At 36.5% G+C, this 19,580-nt stretch overlaps 3 protein-coding genes across 5 annotated transcripts in view; all 3 read left to right on the top strand.

Moving 5' to 3' along the window:
• Window positions 1-19,580, top strand: part of LOC126979067 (uncharacterized) — a 377,271-nt gene that overhangs the window by 100,968 nt on the left and 256,723 nt on the right. The gene's annotated exons all lie outside the window — the stretch shown is intronic.
• On the top strand, window positions 1,657-10,699 carry LOC126979097 (uncharacterized). 3 transcript variants are annotated; one of them, XR_007732749.1, is made up of 4 exons: window positions 1,657-1,793; window positions 8,259-8,445; window positions 9,679-10,476; window positions 10,619-10,699. XR_007732749.1 is itself a non-coding variant. In XM_050828311.1 (3 exons), exons 1-3 carry the CDS (start codon window positions 1,779-1,781, stop codon window positions 9,942-9,944), a joined length of 468 nt encoding a protein of 155 aa, XP_050684268.1. In that variant the 5' UTR covers window positions 1,657-1,778; the 3' UTR covers window positions 9,945-10,693. The 3 variants fall into 3 exon arrangements, 1 of the variants encoding a protein (XP_050684268.1); XR_007732748.1 differs by having other exon boundaries at window positions 10,580-10,699; XM_050828311.1 differs by having other exon boundaries at window positions 9,679-10,693.
• Window positions 12,949-18,988, top strand: LOC126979092 (uncharacterized). The gene is made up of 2 exons (XM_050828303.1): window positions 12,949-13,073; window positions 18,271-18,988. Exons 1-2 carry the CDS (start codon window positions 13,030-13,032, stop codon window positions 18,809-18,811), a joined length of 585 nt encoding a protein of 194 aa, XP_050684260.1. The 5' UTR covers window positions 12,949-13,029; the 3' UTR covers window positions 18,812-18,988.

The following is a 19,580-nucleotide window of genomic DNA, read 5'->3' as shown; positions in this document are numbered from 1 at the left end:
AGTTCCGTCGCCAAATGGCATTAAAACGGAACCCTCATAGATTCGTCATGTGTGTCCATCTGTCCGTCCGTATGTCACAGCCACTTTTTTCCGAAACTATAAGAACTATACTATATGTTATGGTTTTAAAGTTATAACCCTCACTTCTAGGATTAATACACAAATAAAATTTGAAAAAAAAAACGGCACGGAACGCCGGAGGTCGTGGTTTTGAATCCCGCAACGTTCATAAAATTTTGTTTTTCAAATTTTATTTGTGTAAGAACTATACTGTTGAAACTTAGTAAGTAGTATTCTGTGAACTGCATTATTTTGGGGTTTCCCCATACATAGAAGTGAAACTCAAAAAAATTTTTTTTTCATCAAACCCATACGTTTGGGGTATTTATGGATAGGTCTTCAAAAATGATGTTGATGTATCTAATGTCCCCCCCCCCCGTAAGTTCAAAAATAAGAGAACGATAAAACCAAAAAAATATATGATGTATACATTACCATGCAAACTTAAACCGAAAATGGTATGAATGAGATCTTTTTGATACGTCATAAAATCATATTAAGAATATCTTTATTGAAAAAAAATACACTATTTTTAAAACATCGATCAAAGTAACAACGAACTACAAGAACTTTTATATTATGTCACTTGCTGCTACGGAACCCTTCATGGGCGAATCCGACTCACACTTGGCCGCTTATTTTGGGTATGTACAGTGAAGTGCAAATTGCAGATTGTGGTTTCAATTTATGAATCTATTTAATTTGATAACTTTTGGTTATGAGCGAGGGTGAACACCGCTCGTGAGCAAGAAATTCATTCAGAATTTCAAAGAAATAATATATAATTTTTCGTACATTTCACAATATGTAAATAAATTGTTACATGCTCACTAATACACAGTGGTCGTGTGAATTTATTTAAATGTAACAACGAATTTATTTACAAATGCACGGATTATTGCACTCCTGGATTTACTCAATAGATAAATTAACAACTTTTGCTAATTGCCAGGATTCCATTCCACACTAAACTAACAACATTATAGATTTTTTGAAGTGAAAACTTTTAGGGGCATTGAGCACTTTTCTTGGGATGGGTATACAATGTAAACTCGCGTCAGGACACGTGAACTGATCGAAAATTTGTAGACGTTGAAATTATGGATGAAAGTTAATTTTTCTGAGAGATTAATCTGAGACAAATGTAATAGTTCTGAAGTTTTAAATTTTTTATGTAATATAGATAGTCACTTTGGGGACGATAGCGCAATAAATGAATATTATATTTAACCTCATAAATGCTAGTACCATTATACTGATAAATAAAGCAATTTGTACGAAATTATTCCCCATTCCAAAACATTCAAAAATTCACAACGTTCACTGTAAAATTTTTACTTTTGCCGGCACACCCGGAGTGTTACCCGCATTTTTTCAAATCAGTAGAATTTTAATCGGATGCTCTACAACTGTCAAGCTCAATTGAAGCCATAACGCATCCCAAATGACTTGGCAGAAGATTACATATACGTAAGTATCTATCCCGACTCTGTGTCAGGAGTAATACAACCTCTGTTAGGTTCATAGTAGTTTTAAAAAAATTCACTTAAACTCAAATTATAAGCGCATATTTTAATAGTTATTCAAAGACATTGAACGAAATACACATTGAATAACTATTTTTATCAGATTTTGTTGCATTGGTCAATAAAAATAAAATTTACAACGTTAAAACAATTGAATTTCATTTTAATGTTGTTGTTATTTTCAGCACTACAATGCTTATAAATATCGTGAGTATTGTTATAATTATATTTCGCAGTACCCGTGTTTGCGTTTTGAAAGAAGCTACACAAAAAGTTAAAATTTGAATAAAATTAATATTTATTTAACATAATCAGAACTAAAGTCTCATAGTATGAACAAAAATGTCTTTTCTCAATTGCCGTAGGAGTATAAAGCCTGTAACTGAACCAGGACTGAGTGCCGGAGCATGAAAAACGAATTACTTTAGAGTCTTTGTATTTATTAACATTAACATATAATATAACCATATTTTTTATACATTTCACAACCGATTAAATGATCTGGAACACACAGTTTCCTACACAAATAGACACACACAAACACACACATGAAATAAAATAAGAAATATAATATGGATTATATTCTACGTAATTTAGTAGCCTAGTGAAAACTGCGTTATATCATATTATGTTGATCCGGATCTTGTGAACTGTTTTGAATAAACAAAGGAGAATGTCCATAGAAATAGACCGGCTACGTTTATCTCATTCGTTAAAATTTAAAAAAAAGTTTGTGTGTACTCATGTATGCACGCAAGAAGTTGTATTTCTTTGGCCTAACAAAGTAAAAATCCTTAAAATTATTTATTCCACGTTCTATTCTACGTTTGTAGAAAGAACAATATTGTTAAAATCTTGTAACGATGGCTTTGCAATTAATTATTAAATAACGAATACGGCTGTACGGGCTTGAACCCTTTGCCTATCCTAATAATGGACGAGGAAACCAAAAAAAATAATAATAACGAATGTCGCAAACGTCAGAAAATTTTAGGAACCAACTTCACCCTGTTACTTTTGTGTTACAGTGATGCCGTGCACCTTAAAATGTCACTCTCATAATTTTTTGATAACGCGCCTAAAGAAGTATCACTTCAAAAAATATAGTAGTTCTTTGCTTAATTTTTGCGATTAAGAAAGTCATTTATGTTATAGTTTACCTCATAGTATACCTTTAACACATAAACGTTTTTTAAAATTTCTTTTGAATTTTGTAATACATTTGTTTTGAAAATTTTCTGGGATCTAATTGTAAAAGCATATAAATTGCCCCATAAAACACTTATTAACTCGACTTAGCTTAGTAGTAGGCATTATAAGTTTATATCTGTTCCTGGTGTTGCCATTATGGCTATGACAGTTTTGAGCAAATTCATTTAAACGTGCCTATGTACAAACATCACATTATCAAGAATAAATTGAGGGTCAACAGTTAAGATGTTTAGTTCTTAAAATTTTGCTCTCATTCTTTCTCAACTTTTGATTAGGAGATCTATATACAATCCAACAATCAAAATTTTTGCCCATCTTATAATATCTTACTTTCACCAATTATATTTGAAGAATTTCAATAATTCTATTTATGATATGTTGTATATATTATGTAGTCTAAATTATATTTTTATATGTCACTTCTCAAGTAAAGTAAACACATGACGATTTTTTTCAAGATGGCGTCGGAAAGTGTGACGTTATCTTTTTAAAATTACCCATAAGTATTTCTTCCATACGTCGACAAAGAAGTTTTACTTCAATAAAACGTACATTTATCACAAAATTACTAATTTACTATCAAAAACAGCTTATGTGTCATAATTTTTTAATAATATGTCAAAGAAATACAAGAAATTACATTTATTCAACAAAATGCTGCTTTGTTTAAGATGACATAACATGATTGAATTTGCTAAGAAAATTCTGGGACTAGCGACTTTATTAAAAACAAATTTACTTATGTCACTCACAACGCAAAATAAACGTCTCTACATTTACACATTTTGTGTGACTATTTTTAACTTGCGCTCAGCGAAACAATAGTAAAGAAATCTTTCGCCAATTGGAAACAGTCAACATTCTGTGACAGTTATAAATCGATAAACATAAATATTCTTGTCAGCCACGTACCGGCAACACGCGCCAAAATGATTGACTAGTAATAATTGCTGGCTGATATAAAACAAAGGTTATACGATTCAGATACCTACATTGCTAACGAAAAGCAGTGAAGCTAATGTTAAAGCTGTGATTTGAAATCATCTTTCGATTACTTTACACTGAAATGCGTTTACTTTCTAATTGAAATACTTACGGAGCCACGTATATATCAAAGCAAATAAGACATACCATACATTTCATAATACACTCTTACGCAAAAAAAACGGGCACCTAGGTCAATAACCTGTTTCACTGGCATCTTCAGATTATTTCATAATTCTAATCAACATATTACTATAAATAAATAAGCATAAAAAATAGTTTCTGTCGATTTCGTCGTTACATTTCAATGGATTTAACGAAAAATTATCCCAGAGTCTAAAAAGCTAGTTGCGTAACTGTTCATTAAATTAAAAAGCAAGCTCAAAATTTAACTTTTCTTCTTTACTTTTTTTAATTCGTCCGGGCATGCAATCGATGCTATTCTTATGAAATACGCTTCCACTGCTCAGCAATTACATTCATTAGCTCCCTGATGTATTGCGGAGCTTACTTACTCTTCGTTTTATAACATCCTAAATGTGGGATTGAGGTCAGGACTTTGAAGTAGCCATCGAAAAATCCCCTACCTCTTGTATATACACTTCCAAATCGCCGGAACGCGAGCGTTAACGTTCATCAAAATCAATGAAATGCGGTATGTACGTAAGGAATTAGGACTTCTGATATGTACCGCTGTGAATTCAAAGTAACGTTTTCTATGAAAACTAACTCCGTACAGGCCAATGCATTAATGTCAGCCCAACACATAACTGAGCCTCCATCATAAGGGGCTATTTCTTCAAAGCAAACTTCTGCGAAACGTTCACAACACTTTATAAATGTGCCAGTAATATTCTCTATGACTGTATCTGAATACTTTAAATTTATTTACAATTTTTTTGGTTCTATCGTTAACTACCGCAAAGAATATTGTTTTTTTTTTAAACTAACTTCAATAAAACTTTAATAATTTGTAGATATTTCAATAAATTACACAACCCAATAAACTTTACTATATGCACAAGAATAATGCACATACTTGGCGTTGCTTTATGTTTTCTTTGTATAGGGCAATATTTCGTATGTATTTTTGTGACTAACAAGGAAGTCGGAATCGATGGCGAAAAATACGTCAAGGAGATTATAATGGGACAAAGTAAGTTGTAAATTAGTTAAGCTGTTCTATACATTTACATATAGAAATAAATTTAATTAAATTGAAGTTTAAAAAACTATTATTAAGAACATAATGTATAGTTAGTAATTTTATTAAATTTTTCGCAATAATATTATAAACTTATAGTCAAATACATTTTATTGACAATACTGATCATATTTTATAGCTTATTTTAAAAATATTTTATACAATTTACTTATAAAAACAAGTTACAAATTTCTAGGCCCCAAAATTGAAAATGTCGATGTTTTGTACTTCACCGCTCCGTTTCGACTTTGCCGTGGAGGATGCAAAGAATCAAAGGAAAAATTATTTCTATCCTTTCCACTTTATAAGGGTAATCGAGTAAAAGATATTTATAAAACAATATATCCAAGAGACGCTACTCAAGATGACAAGAATAACCCTGCGAAGCCATTTCCGAAGTCAACAACAATCGAGCCATGGACTCTTCCTCCTGTATGTCTTAATAGCAAAGTAACAGAAAAACCGGATCAGAATTGTACATTCCCCTGTGTGCCACACCACTGTCGTGCTAGGATTGTTGAGGTAGTCTGGACAACAAAAAAAACAAGACGTCATTAATAAATATCGAATTATTTTAATATGACATATATGTCTAAGGGATATAATATAAACAGAGATTTGGTCAATTGTATCTAGTCATTTAAGCCACCGCGGTCAGGATGATTTATTTGTTTGCCTAACAGTCAACTTCCGACAAAAGTTATAAATGTCTTTGTGATACTGGTAGTATCACGCAACAAAATTCAGTTTTCTCCGACTAATGATTTCAAAAAGAGCGGCTGAAGTAGCAATCGAACTATTAAAAAAATTCTTGGAAGTTGGTTGTCCTCATATTCAATTCTACTACGTTGTTTTAATGATAAAAATTATGCCTAAGTCTTACCAGATAATTCTTTTAAAATATACCAAAAAAAGATTTTTTATCATTTCACGGAACCAATTCTGGTTTTGATCAAATCACTAGATTTGCTTAGAGAAATGATAAAATCCTATTGTTATTTTAACATCTTCCGTGATTTGATCAAACCACTTAGGGAATTGACCAAATCTCTGTTTTTATCATATCCCTGCGACATATATATTACAGGATTACCAAAATCTAAATACGAAGTGTCGGTTGATTTTCCTATTACGAAAGTCTTTCGGATCCGAAGGTCGATACGAAGTTCGCGAATAGACATTTTGTCTTTCGTTTACCTTATTCCCAAATTCACTTGACATATACTTTTTCATTGTTTGAAATTATTATGATCGTAACCAAAACTTCTCTTTTTGTGGTTCCAATGATTCCAAAACGAAATCCATCCGCACTATTGGGATCCGAAGTACTTTGATACAATGATTGGATTTAATTGGAAGTTCGTCGTTCTTTCGTTTCGGACTAAAACTTCGGCTTTCGATTTTGGTAATAGACCTCCAGGCGTCTTAAGCGTGCAAATACTAAAAATGTAATATATTTTGTTTCAAAAACAAAAATTATATACAAGTTTAAAAATAAAAAAAAATATATCTCTCTAATTGTATAAAAATAATTTAATTATATTTAATTACACATTATTAACCTAAATAATGCGGTTTTCATTGATTGTATATAATAACTTCTTTATAATGTTTTTTCAACAAACGTAAAATAGCACGATGAATAAAATTATTATTAAAGGATTTTTGTTTTATTTCGCCAAAGAAGAATGGCTGCTTGCGTGCGTGCGTAACACACACTTTTTTTTACATTAAATTGATTTTATAACTTATTATTATATTATATTCTCTTGGTACATATCAGTTTCAAGTAGCTTGGTAGCTGAAGTATGATACAAATAATCTAGTTGACCATCTGACGTAAGGGTGTCGAATTTGCGCATTGCGAATTGTGGGAAACTGAAGTGGAAGTGAGCAGGGCACATAGTTCAACGGACATATGGCCGTTGGGGCAGTAAAGTCCTCGAATGGCGACCACGTACAGGAAGACGCAGTGTTGGTAGGCCCCCCACAAGATGGACAGACAATCTGGTCAAGATCGCTGGAATACGTTGGTTGGGGGCAGCGCAGGACCGATCGTCGTGGAAATCTTTGGGGGAGGCCTTTGTCCAGCAGTGGACGTCTTCCAGCTGATAATGATGATGATGAATTGTGGGCACGAATCGTAAAATTCATTCTGATATTTTCATTCCTAACGCGCCAAAATAGGTATATCTCAAATCCAAAGGTTCCGAAGCTTATTTTCAAAAGGACAGGAATCACATGTGTCATGCTAGACTTTTCTTATAATTGGCTTTGATAAATTGTATGATCCTAAGAAACATAATTCAATTTTAACTTATACAAAATAACGTCTATTGGGTTGACTAGAATACGATATAATACACAATACTATATAACATATTTGAATAGAAATAAAATATGTTTCACGCAATAGATTCTTATTGGCACAAAGTATCATTGAAGTGTCTATCCTAAATCTGCTGTCGAAAATATCGATGTAACTATAACAATGTGTCTCGTCGTTAATACGGTCTGACGGTTGGCATGAATTGAGATTTTCAGCCACACTCACAGATATATTATTATGTTATACATTAAATACTTCGAGAATTACTTTAAGTTATATTTCTATTTTTCTCTATCATATATATATTATATGTATATGTTCTCCTATTATTTATCGTTTTTTCATATTCGTTAAAATAACAATATCCGGACGACCGAGCCTTGCTCGGATTTTTCAGGATGTACAAAACTTGAACAAAAAAAAACTAATAGAACACCTGGATTTGGACCGGGGTCTTCTGCATTCCGGATCACCCAAAGTCCCATCTGAGCTATTATAGTCTTGTATATAGTTTTCACTTCGTGATGACCACGACCGCTCTATCAAGAGTGTAACGACCTTTACCTTTGTATTCTAATGTTATTGTAGCTGTTTTTCATTAAAACACGGATAAAACTAAATTTTTTTTTAATTGAAACCTAGCTAGATCGATTTATCGCCCCCGAAACTACCTCTATACTAAATTTTATGAAAATCGTTGGAGCCGATTCCAAGATTCAGATTATATACATATATATATACAAGAATTGCTCGTTTAATGGTATTAGATTACTCGTGGCGACGTTGTATGTGGGGTCGCTTTTTCTCTCAAATATATGTGACGGGGTTGATTGCTAGTCAACAAGAGTGCACGACAAGAAGAAATAGAATATGCATACAGAACACAATAGTCGCAACTGTCGAATTCAATGTATCAATTAGAATTATGACGATTTATTTACAGAGTTCAATGAAAATCATTCTACTATGTATTATGTTAGATGTCAATACTGTATTTTGTAAGGTGATGTGGAGTAGATGGCTGTGGTCTTCAACAGATGATCCTCTCAACATGCGAAAAAATGGAGTAAATTATAAACAACGCCTTAGTGTATCTTCTAATGGCACTTGTGAATGTCCTCCAAATAAAGGTAATTAAATATTTTCCATCTTGTTTGTTACTCATTAAAATGATAAAAAATCAATAATGCTGAAATCTATCAGCTGCTGTTGACTCAAATCAAATTTAATCATGTATTAGTCGTTCTGAGGCATACTTTTTGGAATGGGTGTTAGGTAGTTTTTGACTTTCAATAAGCAATATCATATCCTATTATGAATAAAAATATTTGAATTTGAAATTGATTTAAAATATCAATTGATTTTTCTCATTGTTCCTATTCTATAGAAAGATTAGTACTTACAAACTATTAATGTAATTCTGTATATTGAATTATAATATTGTTGTTAGTAAAGTTGCCATTATTGTTATAATTAATAGGAAAACGTATATAATTTCAAAAATATTAAATTTTATTTCCTATTTTGTGTACATATCTGAATTAAATAAGTTTGAAGCCCAACTTCTCATCATGCGCTGCCAAAGTACTATAATTTAATATTCCTGCTTTAACAAACTTCAAGACGATTCACTTGTTAAAACTTTGTTCTTACTTCATCTTTATCTATTATTCTTACTATATTAGGAGCATTGTCAGTATAAACATATTATGTGTAAATATAAACATGTCAGTATAAACATCTTCTGACAATAATTGAATATTTGATTCTCATACTGTTCAGAAAAAACAAAATAATAAAATACTAGAAACAGAGTATTATGCCAGTATCATGTCGAACCATTTGATCACGTGCAACGCAGAGCAGCTCTAATTGTCGGGGACCCAGTGCTGTATGAACGGCTTGGCGTTGCGTAGAGACATCGCTTTGTTGTGTTTCTTCTACCGCATTTATCACTGGGAGTGTTCGGAAGAGCTGTGTGATCTGATACCTGCCGCCGAATTCCTCCTTCGCACGTCATGCCACAAATTGGGATACCATCATCCCCACACTCTGGATGTGTAGCGTTCCTCCACAGTACGTTTTGCAAAGAACTTTCGTCCCCGTACGACTACGCTGCGGAACGAGCTTCCTTGAGCGATGTTTCCACTACGATACGACATGGGTACCTTCAAAAAAAGCGCGTACACCTTCCTTAAAGGCCTGCAATGATCTTGTGATTCCTCTGGTATTGCATAATAATGTGGGTGGAGGTGATCACTTCACATCTGGTGAACCGTACGCTCGTTTGTCCTCTCTTCCATAAAAAAATGATTAGTTATGACCGATTTTAAATTAAATAAATTAAGTGTTTCTTATTTCAGAATGTACTCCTGACTATAAAATTAATGAAGACATTTTACACTTCCAAAAACTTCGAGGTATTATAAATGATCGAGAATTCAGAAGATTTCACGAAGATAACTTCTTAAATGTCACAAATAATATACAACAACGAATAAGACGAAACAATATGAATGAAGAGTGTTGTTGTCCAAAATTAACGATAGAGCAACCAGCGTTTATCACAGATAAAAGATTTGATGCAGTTATCGAGAGATTTAAGAGTTATAAAACAAAATCTAATTAGACGATACTAAACGCCACAGATAAAACTCATTTAGTGCTTCTATGAAAGGTGCATTTCAGCTTTGCATAGGAAACTTCTATTTCACAGCAAAAGGAATGTTCAGGATAATACAATATAACAGTTGTAACGTAGTCCTGTTTGCAAATATTTCTAGTAACAGGCATACTTCAAGCTACGAATGAAACATTCCAGCTTCGAGTTCAAATATGAAATTCCGTTAATAGACTTTATATGAAAATACCTTCAAAAGTGCAGAGAGGAATGACTGAATGCAAAGCATATTTAATAACAGTTCAATTTAGAATGTTAAAGGCATTGTTTATTCAGAACGCGTAAAATTGTAATAAAAATTGAACGTATTACAATTCTATTTTATTATTACTTGTTTGCAGAGCTAGATATTCAATATATTAGTTCGGATCACTACATAATACTTCAATGATGCAGTGGATTACAATCTCAGTTCTGATAATAAGTTATTGTCTTGATATTCGCGGTGAAAGCGCTTCAGAAAATAATCATTGCGGAAGAGGTAATGATTCCATATAGATGCAATTTCTTTTAAAATGCCTACTAAGGCAAGATTATCATGTTAACAATGATATTTTTGTGATCTCTGATTTATTATATTTTAGGAGACTGTACTAAAAAGCCACCATTAATTTTAATTCCAGTTATCATAAAACTATTCCGATATCCAAAATTGTATAATATGGAACATCAAAGTGATACTCAAGTACTAAAGAAGTAAAAATTTATAAAAAATATTTTATTTGTGTTTGATTCACTCAAATTACTTGCTACAATTCGTGCGGTGAATATAGAATGTATTTTAAACAAATATTTACATTTTCATGAAGCATAGTTTTGTTGGATGTATTTGCAAAAAAAGAATACAATATTTGTAAAAATATTTTAACCAGTTTGTATTTGTACTGGTTCTACATAGCTACTCGTAGTAACGTAGATGGAATATCAACATTCTATAAACAACGCCTCTGAATTCAACTAACATCAAAATTGTGTTGAACATTACAAGTTTAATGCATCTGCTTTAGTTAGAATATTTTTTTGTGTTAAATATATATTTATACATGTCATTTTAATAAAATGTTCATTGGACACCTTTATGCAACTACAATGTGCTTAGAATGATGCATCTATAAAACAAATTCAAGATTTAAAAATGAATTATTTATATTCACACAAGAAAGTCGTTAGATTCATGCAAAATGTGATAAAACATAACTACGTCTCTCCACTTTGCATAGAATTTATTTTAAATTATATTTTGTAAATGTTTTAACTTAGATATTGATTCAAAAGGTTGTCATTTAGTTTCATCTCAGTTTTTAAATTAAGCTGTACTTTTCCGATGTGGTAATAAATAGTAAATGCATAATTTTAATCATCATAAGTGTGAATTTGCGATGATGGAAGTCACCGGCAAGAATAATATCAAACAGCTGTTCGGAACACTTACTCACTCACAGATGGTGAATGCTGAGTGTTCCAAAGTACACATAATGAAACGATGTCTCTACGCAACTCCAAGAGATTCACGTTCTGAACACAATTGCAGAAATGCGAACCGGCTCGCTTGACTTCTTAACATCCACCAAACAGTTTTTCGTCTGATCTGTACTTCGTGCATTGAGCCCTGACACTGCAGGATGGTTAGCGGTGTATATATTGTCCTTAAATGTCAGGTTGGAAGCAAATGAGTGTCAAGAAGAACAAACTTAGGTAATCTTTTGCCGTTTTGTCAGGGTGTCAATTGCAATTCAGATCCTTTGTAGATCTGAGGCCATGTTTAATACGCCTATATTATGCAATCAGCTTCTACATTAATGGATACATTGATCTGTGCTGTGAACTGTCTCCGATCGGACTACATTATCATTGGGCTACTACAGCAACACCTGCAGTAGAATCAACCAATGAAACATATTATCCTATCCCGAGAAATATACCGTAACCCAATCTGCTGACTAGCGACATGGGCATTGTATAGGCACTTTACTCCTGACTAGGCAATGATCCTACGTTCTTAGAGTAGCATTGAAGAAGAACAGGTAACTACCAATATGTATAGTCAGCAGAAGCTCCAATTTGGACGGAATGTGGCCATCAACGTTTGAGAGCTGCTATGGCGACTCGACTAGTTCGGAAATACCATAGGCCAAAGCAGAATTATGTACAGATCGCCTTGCGAAGTCTGAGAAGCTGAAATCACCCTATGTCTTGAGTGGAGGATATCATGCAACAACGTCGTCAATTATTGATGATTAAAAGCAGTCCATGAAATGATCCATTTCTGGGTAACAAACTGAGATTTTCACGTTTCTGTGAGACATTGTCTGTAGACACATGTGCAGATGTAGATGCAGTATTTAAAATCTTTGTGCAGCCAGAGAGTAGACAGGTGCCAACACTGGATGGTACTTGTTATCGACCTATGCGAACATCGTGGTGCATCGATTTTCTGTGGGAATCAGGTACTAATCTGGCCCATACGTGCTGTCGTCATAAATTCCTTTGTCGCCTCTTGTTGTCATAGGAACTGGAACTGTGCACTGTGGATGCGCGATTCCTTTCAATACAACAAATGAGACTTTTGTTACTATACAGATTCTTGATATTATTTCGAATAGAATTGCTTACAATAATTTATGTTAACATAATAAGTACTAGTTTTTATAATTATTAAATTATACATCAAGTTGATTCACGATTACTTTCATGGAATTCTGAAAACACAATATAAATTGAATTAAAAATACAACAAAGGATAATAACAAATATTTAATTCTTAATGAGACTACAATTTCTTTAAATATTCTCTACTAAAAGTCAACAATTTTATTACTTACTTTCTATTCTGTTATCCTAATCAGTTACGAATTTTTAAACAATATAACTGATGCTAAGTTACAAAATGGAGTAGATTTTCCTACAACAACATGTGTTCAAACGTAATTTAACAATGCAACACAGGTGTACGTTCAGAAATCAATTACAAAGCAAGACGTAAGAGTATTGTAATAGCAAATGGACAGGTGTTAATAACAAGCAACTGAAAGAAATGAACGTTCAAAAACATGAAAAGCCATCTCGTGCAATAATGAGGTGAGTTTTTCATAGACATCATAAAAATCGATTAATATTATTTATTTATCTATCGCTTTTTTTACTTTTCTCTGTGATTTTTCTCACTCGTGGTCGAAATTCGATCATAATTGATTTCATTTTAAAGTTTAAACTACTTTTCAATGAATATAATCTATAATGTTTATGTTATTCAAGCAGTAAATGACGTGTGTAATATTTTAATAAATTTTATATATTTATTAGGCATTTTATAGAAAAAAAAAAGATTAGCCTAGCCATTCATTCCACCATAACAAAATTTAATGTTTAGTACCGATGATGGTACTTTGGAGGGTAAAATGGACTCTGTTTTAAATGATTTGAAAATTGTGATAGAAAGTTTTTGCTCAATTGGTCTTGAGAAAAATTTTTCGAAATGCGATCTTCTTATATGCGAATATTTCCAAATTTCAGACCGGATTGATATTTTATAAATAAATTTAATGTTCTGGCCCCCAATATTAAGGTTTTGGGTAATAATTAATTCCACCTTCTTTGAGCTCCATTATTTCCTGTTTTTAATTCCAACGACAAAATTAGTAAAGTTTCGGACAGATTATTTCTTTTATGGCCTTAACTATTATTCGGTCTTGTTTATTTCTTCCAAAACCTACATACGTCCTAAGGTCTAGCCCGTTATGGAAATTTCTAAGTTTACTTGATGTGATTGATATTTCACTTATAAATATTTTAGATTCCGTTTTAAATTGAGCGTTTATGCGAATGTGCATTGTCTCAACCCTCGTTACCGATACGGTTTGGTGGTTTCGATACTCGTGAAGTTTCGGGCGTTGCCCTACCAGCATTTCTATCTTCAGTTCATAGCCTTTGGTAACTAGAATTGTAAATCATGTACCTGAGAGATTGAGTATTTGAACGAAGCTAACAATGCATGGATAAATATTACAAGTATTCAAAATTTTCCAGACGACTTAAAGTGTCAAAAAGCATGGGACGTACTTTTTTGTGACCCTTTGATCACATCTACAGACACAACAGAGCGTGCTCGTCTTTTGGCCGTGACACAAAATGAGTCGGGTTTTTGGTTACCAGCGCTGCATTCTGCACCGATTGGAACGCTACTTGACAATATAACATTGTCAATATGCGTAACACACCGGATAGGTATAAAATTGGATGACCACGTCATGCCCTGTGCTGCCCCGGGGCGTAAAAAGAATAGGGTAGTCCCAGGTCCAAGGGTGTCGTAAGAGGCGACTACGGGCTTTTTGAAAGTGGGAGAGTCACGCTGCTGTCTCATGACGTCAGCACAATCGGGCCAGACTCGTCCGGGTTACTTACCACACTCGCACAGAATACCGGCGTGAAGTAGCGGCCTAGTGCCGCTATGTTTCGCATAGGTTAGTGTCGAGGACCGGAGGCCATTCCCCCCCGTCCTTTCCCCCCCCCCCCCCCCAACAAAATATGAGAGCATTGGTATTTAAAGAGAAGTTACCCCAGGAGGTACCGGCTCTTGTAGAGCCAGAGAATCCCTCCCCGAGCATTCGCGCTCGGGCTGCCCTTCGTATTCTGGGGAGGGCACAGTACCGTGTATGTCACAGGACAAACAGGGCAGCAACACCACGGCACCCCGCTCCACGCTTAATGTGGACTTTTGTAACATCCGGGGAATTCACTCCAACTTAAACGCCGTCCACCACCACCTTGAGACGTCGCAGCCGGCCTTGTGTTTCCTTACGGAGACGCAGATATCTCGACCTAGCGATACGTCATATTTAACGTACCCCGGGTACAAAATTGTGCATAATTTCATGCCTCATGCCGGGGTATGTGTGTACGTTAGGGAGGATATTTGCTGTCGCCGTCTCGGCAATTTTGAGGGTAGGGGCCTGTCTACTCTCTGGCTCCGCGTAGATTTAGAGGACCGCGTCCGCATCTATGCGTGTGTCTACAGGTCCCATAGTGGTAACGCAGAAACGGATCACCTCATGGGCTGCGTTCAAGCGGCATTTGATGACGTGCTTGCTCAGATCCCCTCCGCTGAAATCGTAGTCTTGGGTGATTTCAACGGGCACAATGCCGAATGGCTTGGATCACGTACCACAGACTACGCAGGGCGATCTGTGCATAATTTTGCATTGGCGTATGGTCTGTCCCAATTGGTTGAGTCGCCGACGCGGCTCCCGGATGTGGATAGCCACATGCCGTCCTTATTGGATCTTCTGCTGACTACACATCCCGATGGTTACCAGGTCTCTGTCGACGCCCCTCTCGGAACGTCCGACCATTGCCTGGTCAGGAGTGTAGTGCCTATCCGACGCCAACGTCGCAGACCACCAGCGACCCGCCGCGTTTGGCACTACAAGTCAGCAGATTGGGATAGGATGCGTTCCTTTTTTGCATCCTACCCTTGGGGCAGGGTTTGTTTCCCTTCGGATGATCCTAGTGCCTGCGCCGTTGCAGTAGCCGATGTGATACTGCAGGGCATGGATATTTTTATACCAAGCTCTGTAGTACCGATCGGTGGCAGATCACAGCCCTGGTTCGATGCGTCAGTTAAAGCAGCATCTGACTGCAAAAAACAGGCGTATCGAACTTGGGTTGCGGCGCTGGGCTCAAAGGATCCGAACTGCAAAGTTCTGAAGAGGAAATATAACCGTGCCTCCAGATTTTTTAAGCGGCAAATCGCCCGTGCGAAATCGAAGCACGTCGTCAAAATTGGCGAGCAGCTTTCCAGTTACCCGACCGAAACACGCAAGTTCTGGTCGTTGTCGAAAGCTGCTCTTGGTAACTTCAACCAGCCGTCCATGCCGCCGTTGCACATGAGGAATGACACCCTGGCCCATACGGCAAAAGAGAAAGCCGATCTCCTGTGCACTCTTTTTGCCTCCAGCTCGACTCTTGACGACAACGGAAAAACACCGCCGACTATCCCGCGGTGTCAGAGCTCCATGCCTGAAGTACAGTTCCGACAGAAAACTGTTAGGCGAGCTCTGTTTTCGTTGGACGTCAGGAAGTCGAGCGGGCCGGATGGCATTTCTCCAATCGTGCTTAGAACGTGTGCCCCTGAGTTGACGCCGGTGCTAACGCGTTTATTCCGGCACTCTTATTCAAAAGGCGTAGTCCCTGATTCATGGAAGTCAGCCCTTGTCCATCCGATCACAAAAAAAGGAGACAGTTCGGATCCGGCAAACTACAGGCCTATTGCGATTACCTCCCTACTCTCCAAAATCATGGAGAGCATAATTAACCGCCAGCTCTTGGTATACCTTGAGGGTCACCAGTTGATCAACGACCGGCAGTACGGCTTTCGCAATGGTCGGTCGACTGGCAATCTTCTGGTATACCTAACACATAGATGGGCTTCCCGAGAGCTTATGCAAGTGGACCTCCAGCTTCCTCACTGGGCGCAGCATACAGGTCGTTATCGACGGTTATTGCTCGAATCCCAAGCCCGTGAACGCTGGAGTTCCCAAAGGCTGTGTGCTATCTCCCACGCTGTTTCTTCTGCATATCAATGATATGTTGGACACCGCCAACATGCATTGCTATGCAGACGACAGCACACGGGCCATGCAGGTCTCTCTCGGGAAAACGTCGACCAGTGCCGGGAGAAACTTGTGTCTTCTATCGAGTCCTCTCTCGAGAAGGTCGCGGAATGGGGTAAGTTGAACCTTGTCCAATTTAACCCCCAGAAGACTCAAGTTTGCGCGTTTACCACTAAAAAAACCCCATTTGCCGTATCACCGCTCTTCGAGAACACTTCCCTTAAAGCCTCGCCTAGTATCGGAATACTGGGTCTCGAAATCTCGAGCAATTGCCAATTCCGTGGCCATCTGGAGGGCAAAGCCAAACTGGCTTCAAAGAAACTGGGCGTCATAAATAGAGCACGGCAATACTTCAAGCCGGCCCACATTCTAGCGCTCTACAAAGCGCAGGTCCGGCCTCACATGGAGTATTGCTGTCATCTCTGGTCTGGCGCACCCCAGTATCAGCTCGATCCATTTGACCGCGTGCAACGCAGAGCAGCTCGAATTGTCGGGAACCCAGTACTCTGTGAACGGCTGGATCATTTGGCGTTGCGTAGAGACGTCGCTTCATTGTGTGTTTTCTACCGCATCTATCACGGGGAGTGTTCCGAAGAGCTGTTCAACCTGATTCCTGCCGCCGAATTCCACCTTCGCACGACACGCCACAAGTTAGGATTTCATCCCCATCATCTGGATGTGTGGCGGTCCGCCACAGTGCGGTTTTCAAGGAGCTTTCTTCCTCGTACCACGAAGCTGTGGAATGAGCTTCCGTGTGCGGTGTTTCCGGGACGATACGACATGGGTACCTTCAAGAAAAGCGCGTACACCTTCCTTAAAGGCCGGCAACGCTCTTGTGATTCCTCTGGTGTTGCAGGAGAGTGTGGGCAGCGGTGATCACTTAACACCAGGTGACCCGTACGCTCGTTTGTCCTCCTATTCCATAAAAAAAAAAAAAAAAATGTAGATGTGGCGTTCAGGTAGATGCCCTTGGGCACAGGCTATTATGCCTAAAATCAGCCGACCGTATCAGTCGTCACGCTAGCATTAATGCTAAATGGTATTACCCGTGGCGCTGGCAAGCGTCCTGATGGAATGACTCTGGTGGCTTGGGCACGGGGAACGGCGCAGATGTTGGGACGCCACTTGCTTCTACACTCTGGCTCCTTCTTATGTCGAAGTTAGGTCAGTTGGCGCTGGGGCTACTGCTTCGACTGCCGAACACAGCAAGCTTCGCAAATATATCAGTCTTAGTGAGTCTTAAAACTTTATGCAATTATGTGTCGAAACACTTAGCCCGTGAGATCCAGAGGCGCAGAGAATGTACAAAGCACTATCTACGCGCCTCAATAGGGCTACTGGAAACCCAATATCTGGCAGCTATTTCGGTCAACGGATCAGCCTATTTTTTTGAAATATAATTTTTAAGTACTCTTTATAGGAGATGCTTCTTTTTAAATCCATTTATTTTTTATTTTAAAGAAGTTTTTTATTCAACATGGAAAACACATTTCATTAGAAAACTTTAAATCACAATCATTATAGATTTCAATCGATATTTATTATTAAAAGAATATGTTACACTTTTTTAATATGTTTCTATTGCGGAGTGCGAACATTGCCATAATATTTTGATTTACTAAATTAAATTCCATAATAATTATACAAGATCTTTGATTGGTTTACAGAAATATAAAATATCTGGTGATCGTGCTGAGTCTACTTTTGAGGCTTACAAATTCATCAATTACTGGAATAACATACATGGATGACTCTGATTTTAGACAAAAATATAGAAATGTTTACGAATGCGATCCTTTATACTGGCACCCGTTGCATCTGCCTGACCATTGTCTCGAGATGTTTGAGAACTTAATACGTTCAGGACCTACGCCTCCTTATACCATTGTTAAAGAAAGGGGAGCGTCAGTCTCAAACTTTTATACACATAATAATTATTACTATAACAGTGGTATATCTTCAACTTCAGGGTTATTGTATGCTCTAAACGACGAGTTATTTACATTTGAAAAACCCAAGAAGTCATATTCACCTTTTGACAAATTGTTTAAACAATTGCGAAGCGACATTGAGCAACTCCCAAGCGGGCCGAAGATAAGTTTCATACCAAATTTAGGACCAGCAGCTTTGTATCGACAACCAATTTCTTACAAGAGCGAAAACATGATAAAGAAACTTGCAAAATTATATGCAAATAGTGCACAATAGCCGTAGCTATTAATCACAATGCTAGCCGAAGGAAAAATAGGTTTTCATGAGTTTGTATTATCTTAATCTTATCTTAATTTGTATTATTATCATTTATGGAGATTATTTTATCGAAACGCAGAAGGTATGGCTTACTGAGAGAGAAGAAACGGAGCACTAATCTGATCCAATTAAATAAAAAAATATTTTTTTGTTTTATTATTGTTTATGTATTTGAACTAAGTAGATACATTTTATAATACATTTATTAAACAAATTGTATTTGAGTTTGATAATATATAATAGAAGTTGACCGGGGGTAGAGGGTGAAGATATCTATAAAAAGCGATGTCTCCCTGGCGTTGACACATCCCAGCGGATACTCCATTAAGAGAGCCGCTTGCGCCTCTCTCCCAAGAGAAGGTCGTCTTCGATGAAGGCTTAGAGGCCACTTGCCCAAAGCCAACCTCAGGTGGTGATTAGTGGGTAGGCACTTAGGTTTTACGTGAGGCCCACATAACATTGGTATACATGAGCTTTCCCCACCTCCCTCTCGTCGTTATCTCGGAGGGTAGCCCTTTCCCTCAAAAAGAAAAAAAGGCGTCGCCACACTTCCGCTACAATCGTTGACGAGTTAGGTCGTTCCGCTGTCAAAAGTTTCTTATAAGCTTAAAAAATGATACATTTAATTTTACAGTTAATTATTTAGATGTTGAATTGTTTATGAATTTTTAGTTGGTGGTATTAAAATTTGTTATAATTCCTAGAATATAATTAATAATTATTAAAT

This window comes from Leptidea sinapis, chromosome Z (genome assembly GCF_905404315.1).
Source record: "Leptidea sinapis chromosome Z, ilLepSina1.1, whole genome shotgun sequence".
In the NCBI taxonomy this organism is placed as follows: Eukaryota; Metazoa; Arthropoda; class Insecta; order Lepidoptera; family Pieridae; genus Leptidea; species Leptidea sinapis.
Note: the sequence above shows the minus strand (reverse complement) of the source record. Positions and strands in the feature narration are given on the sequence as shown.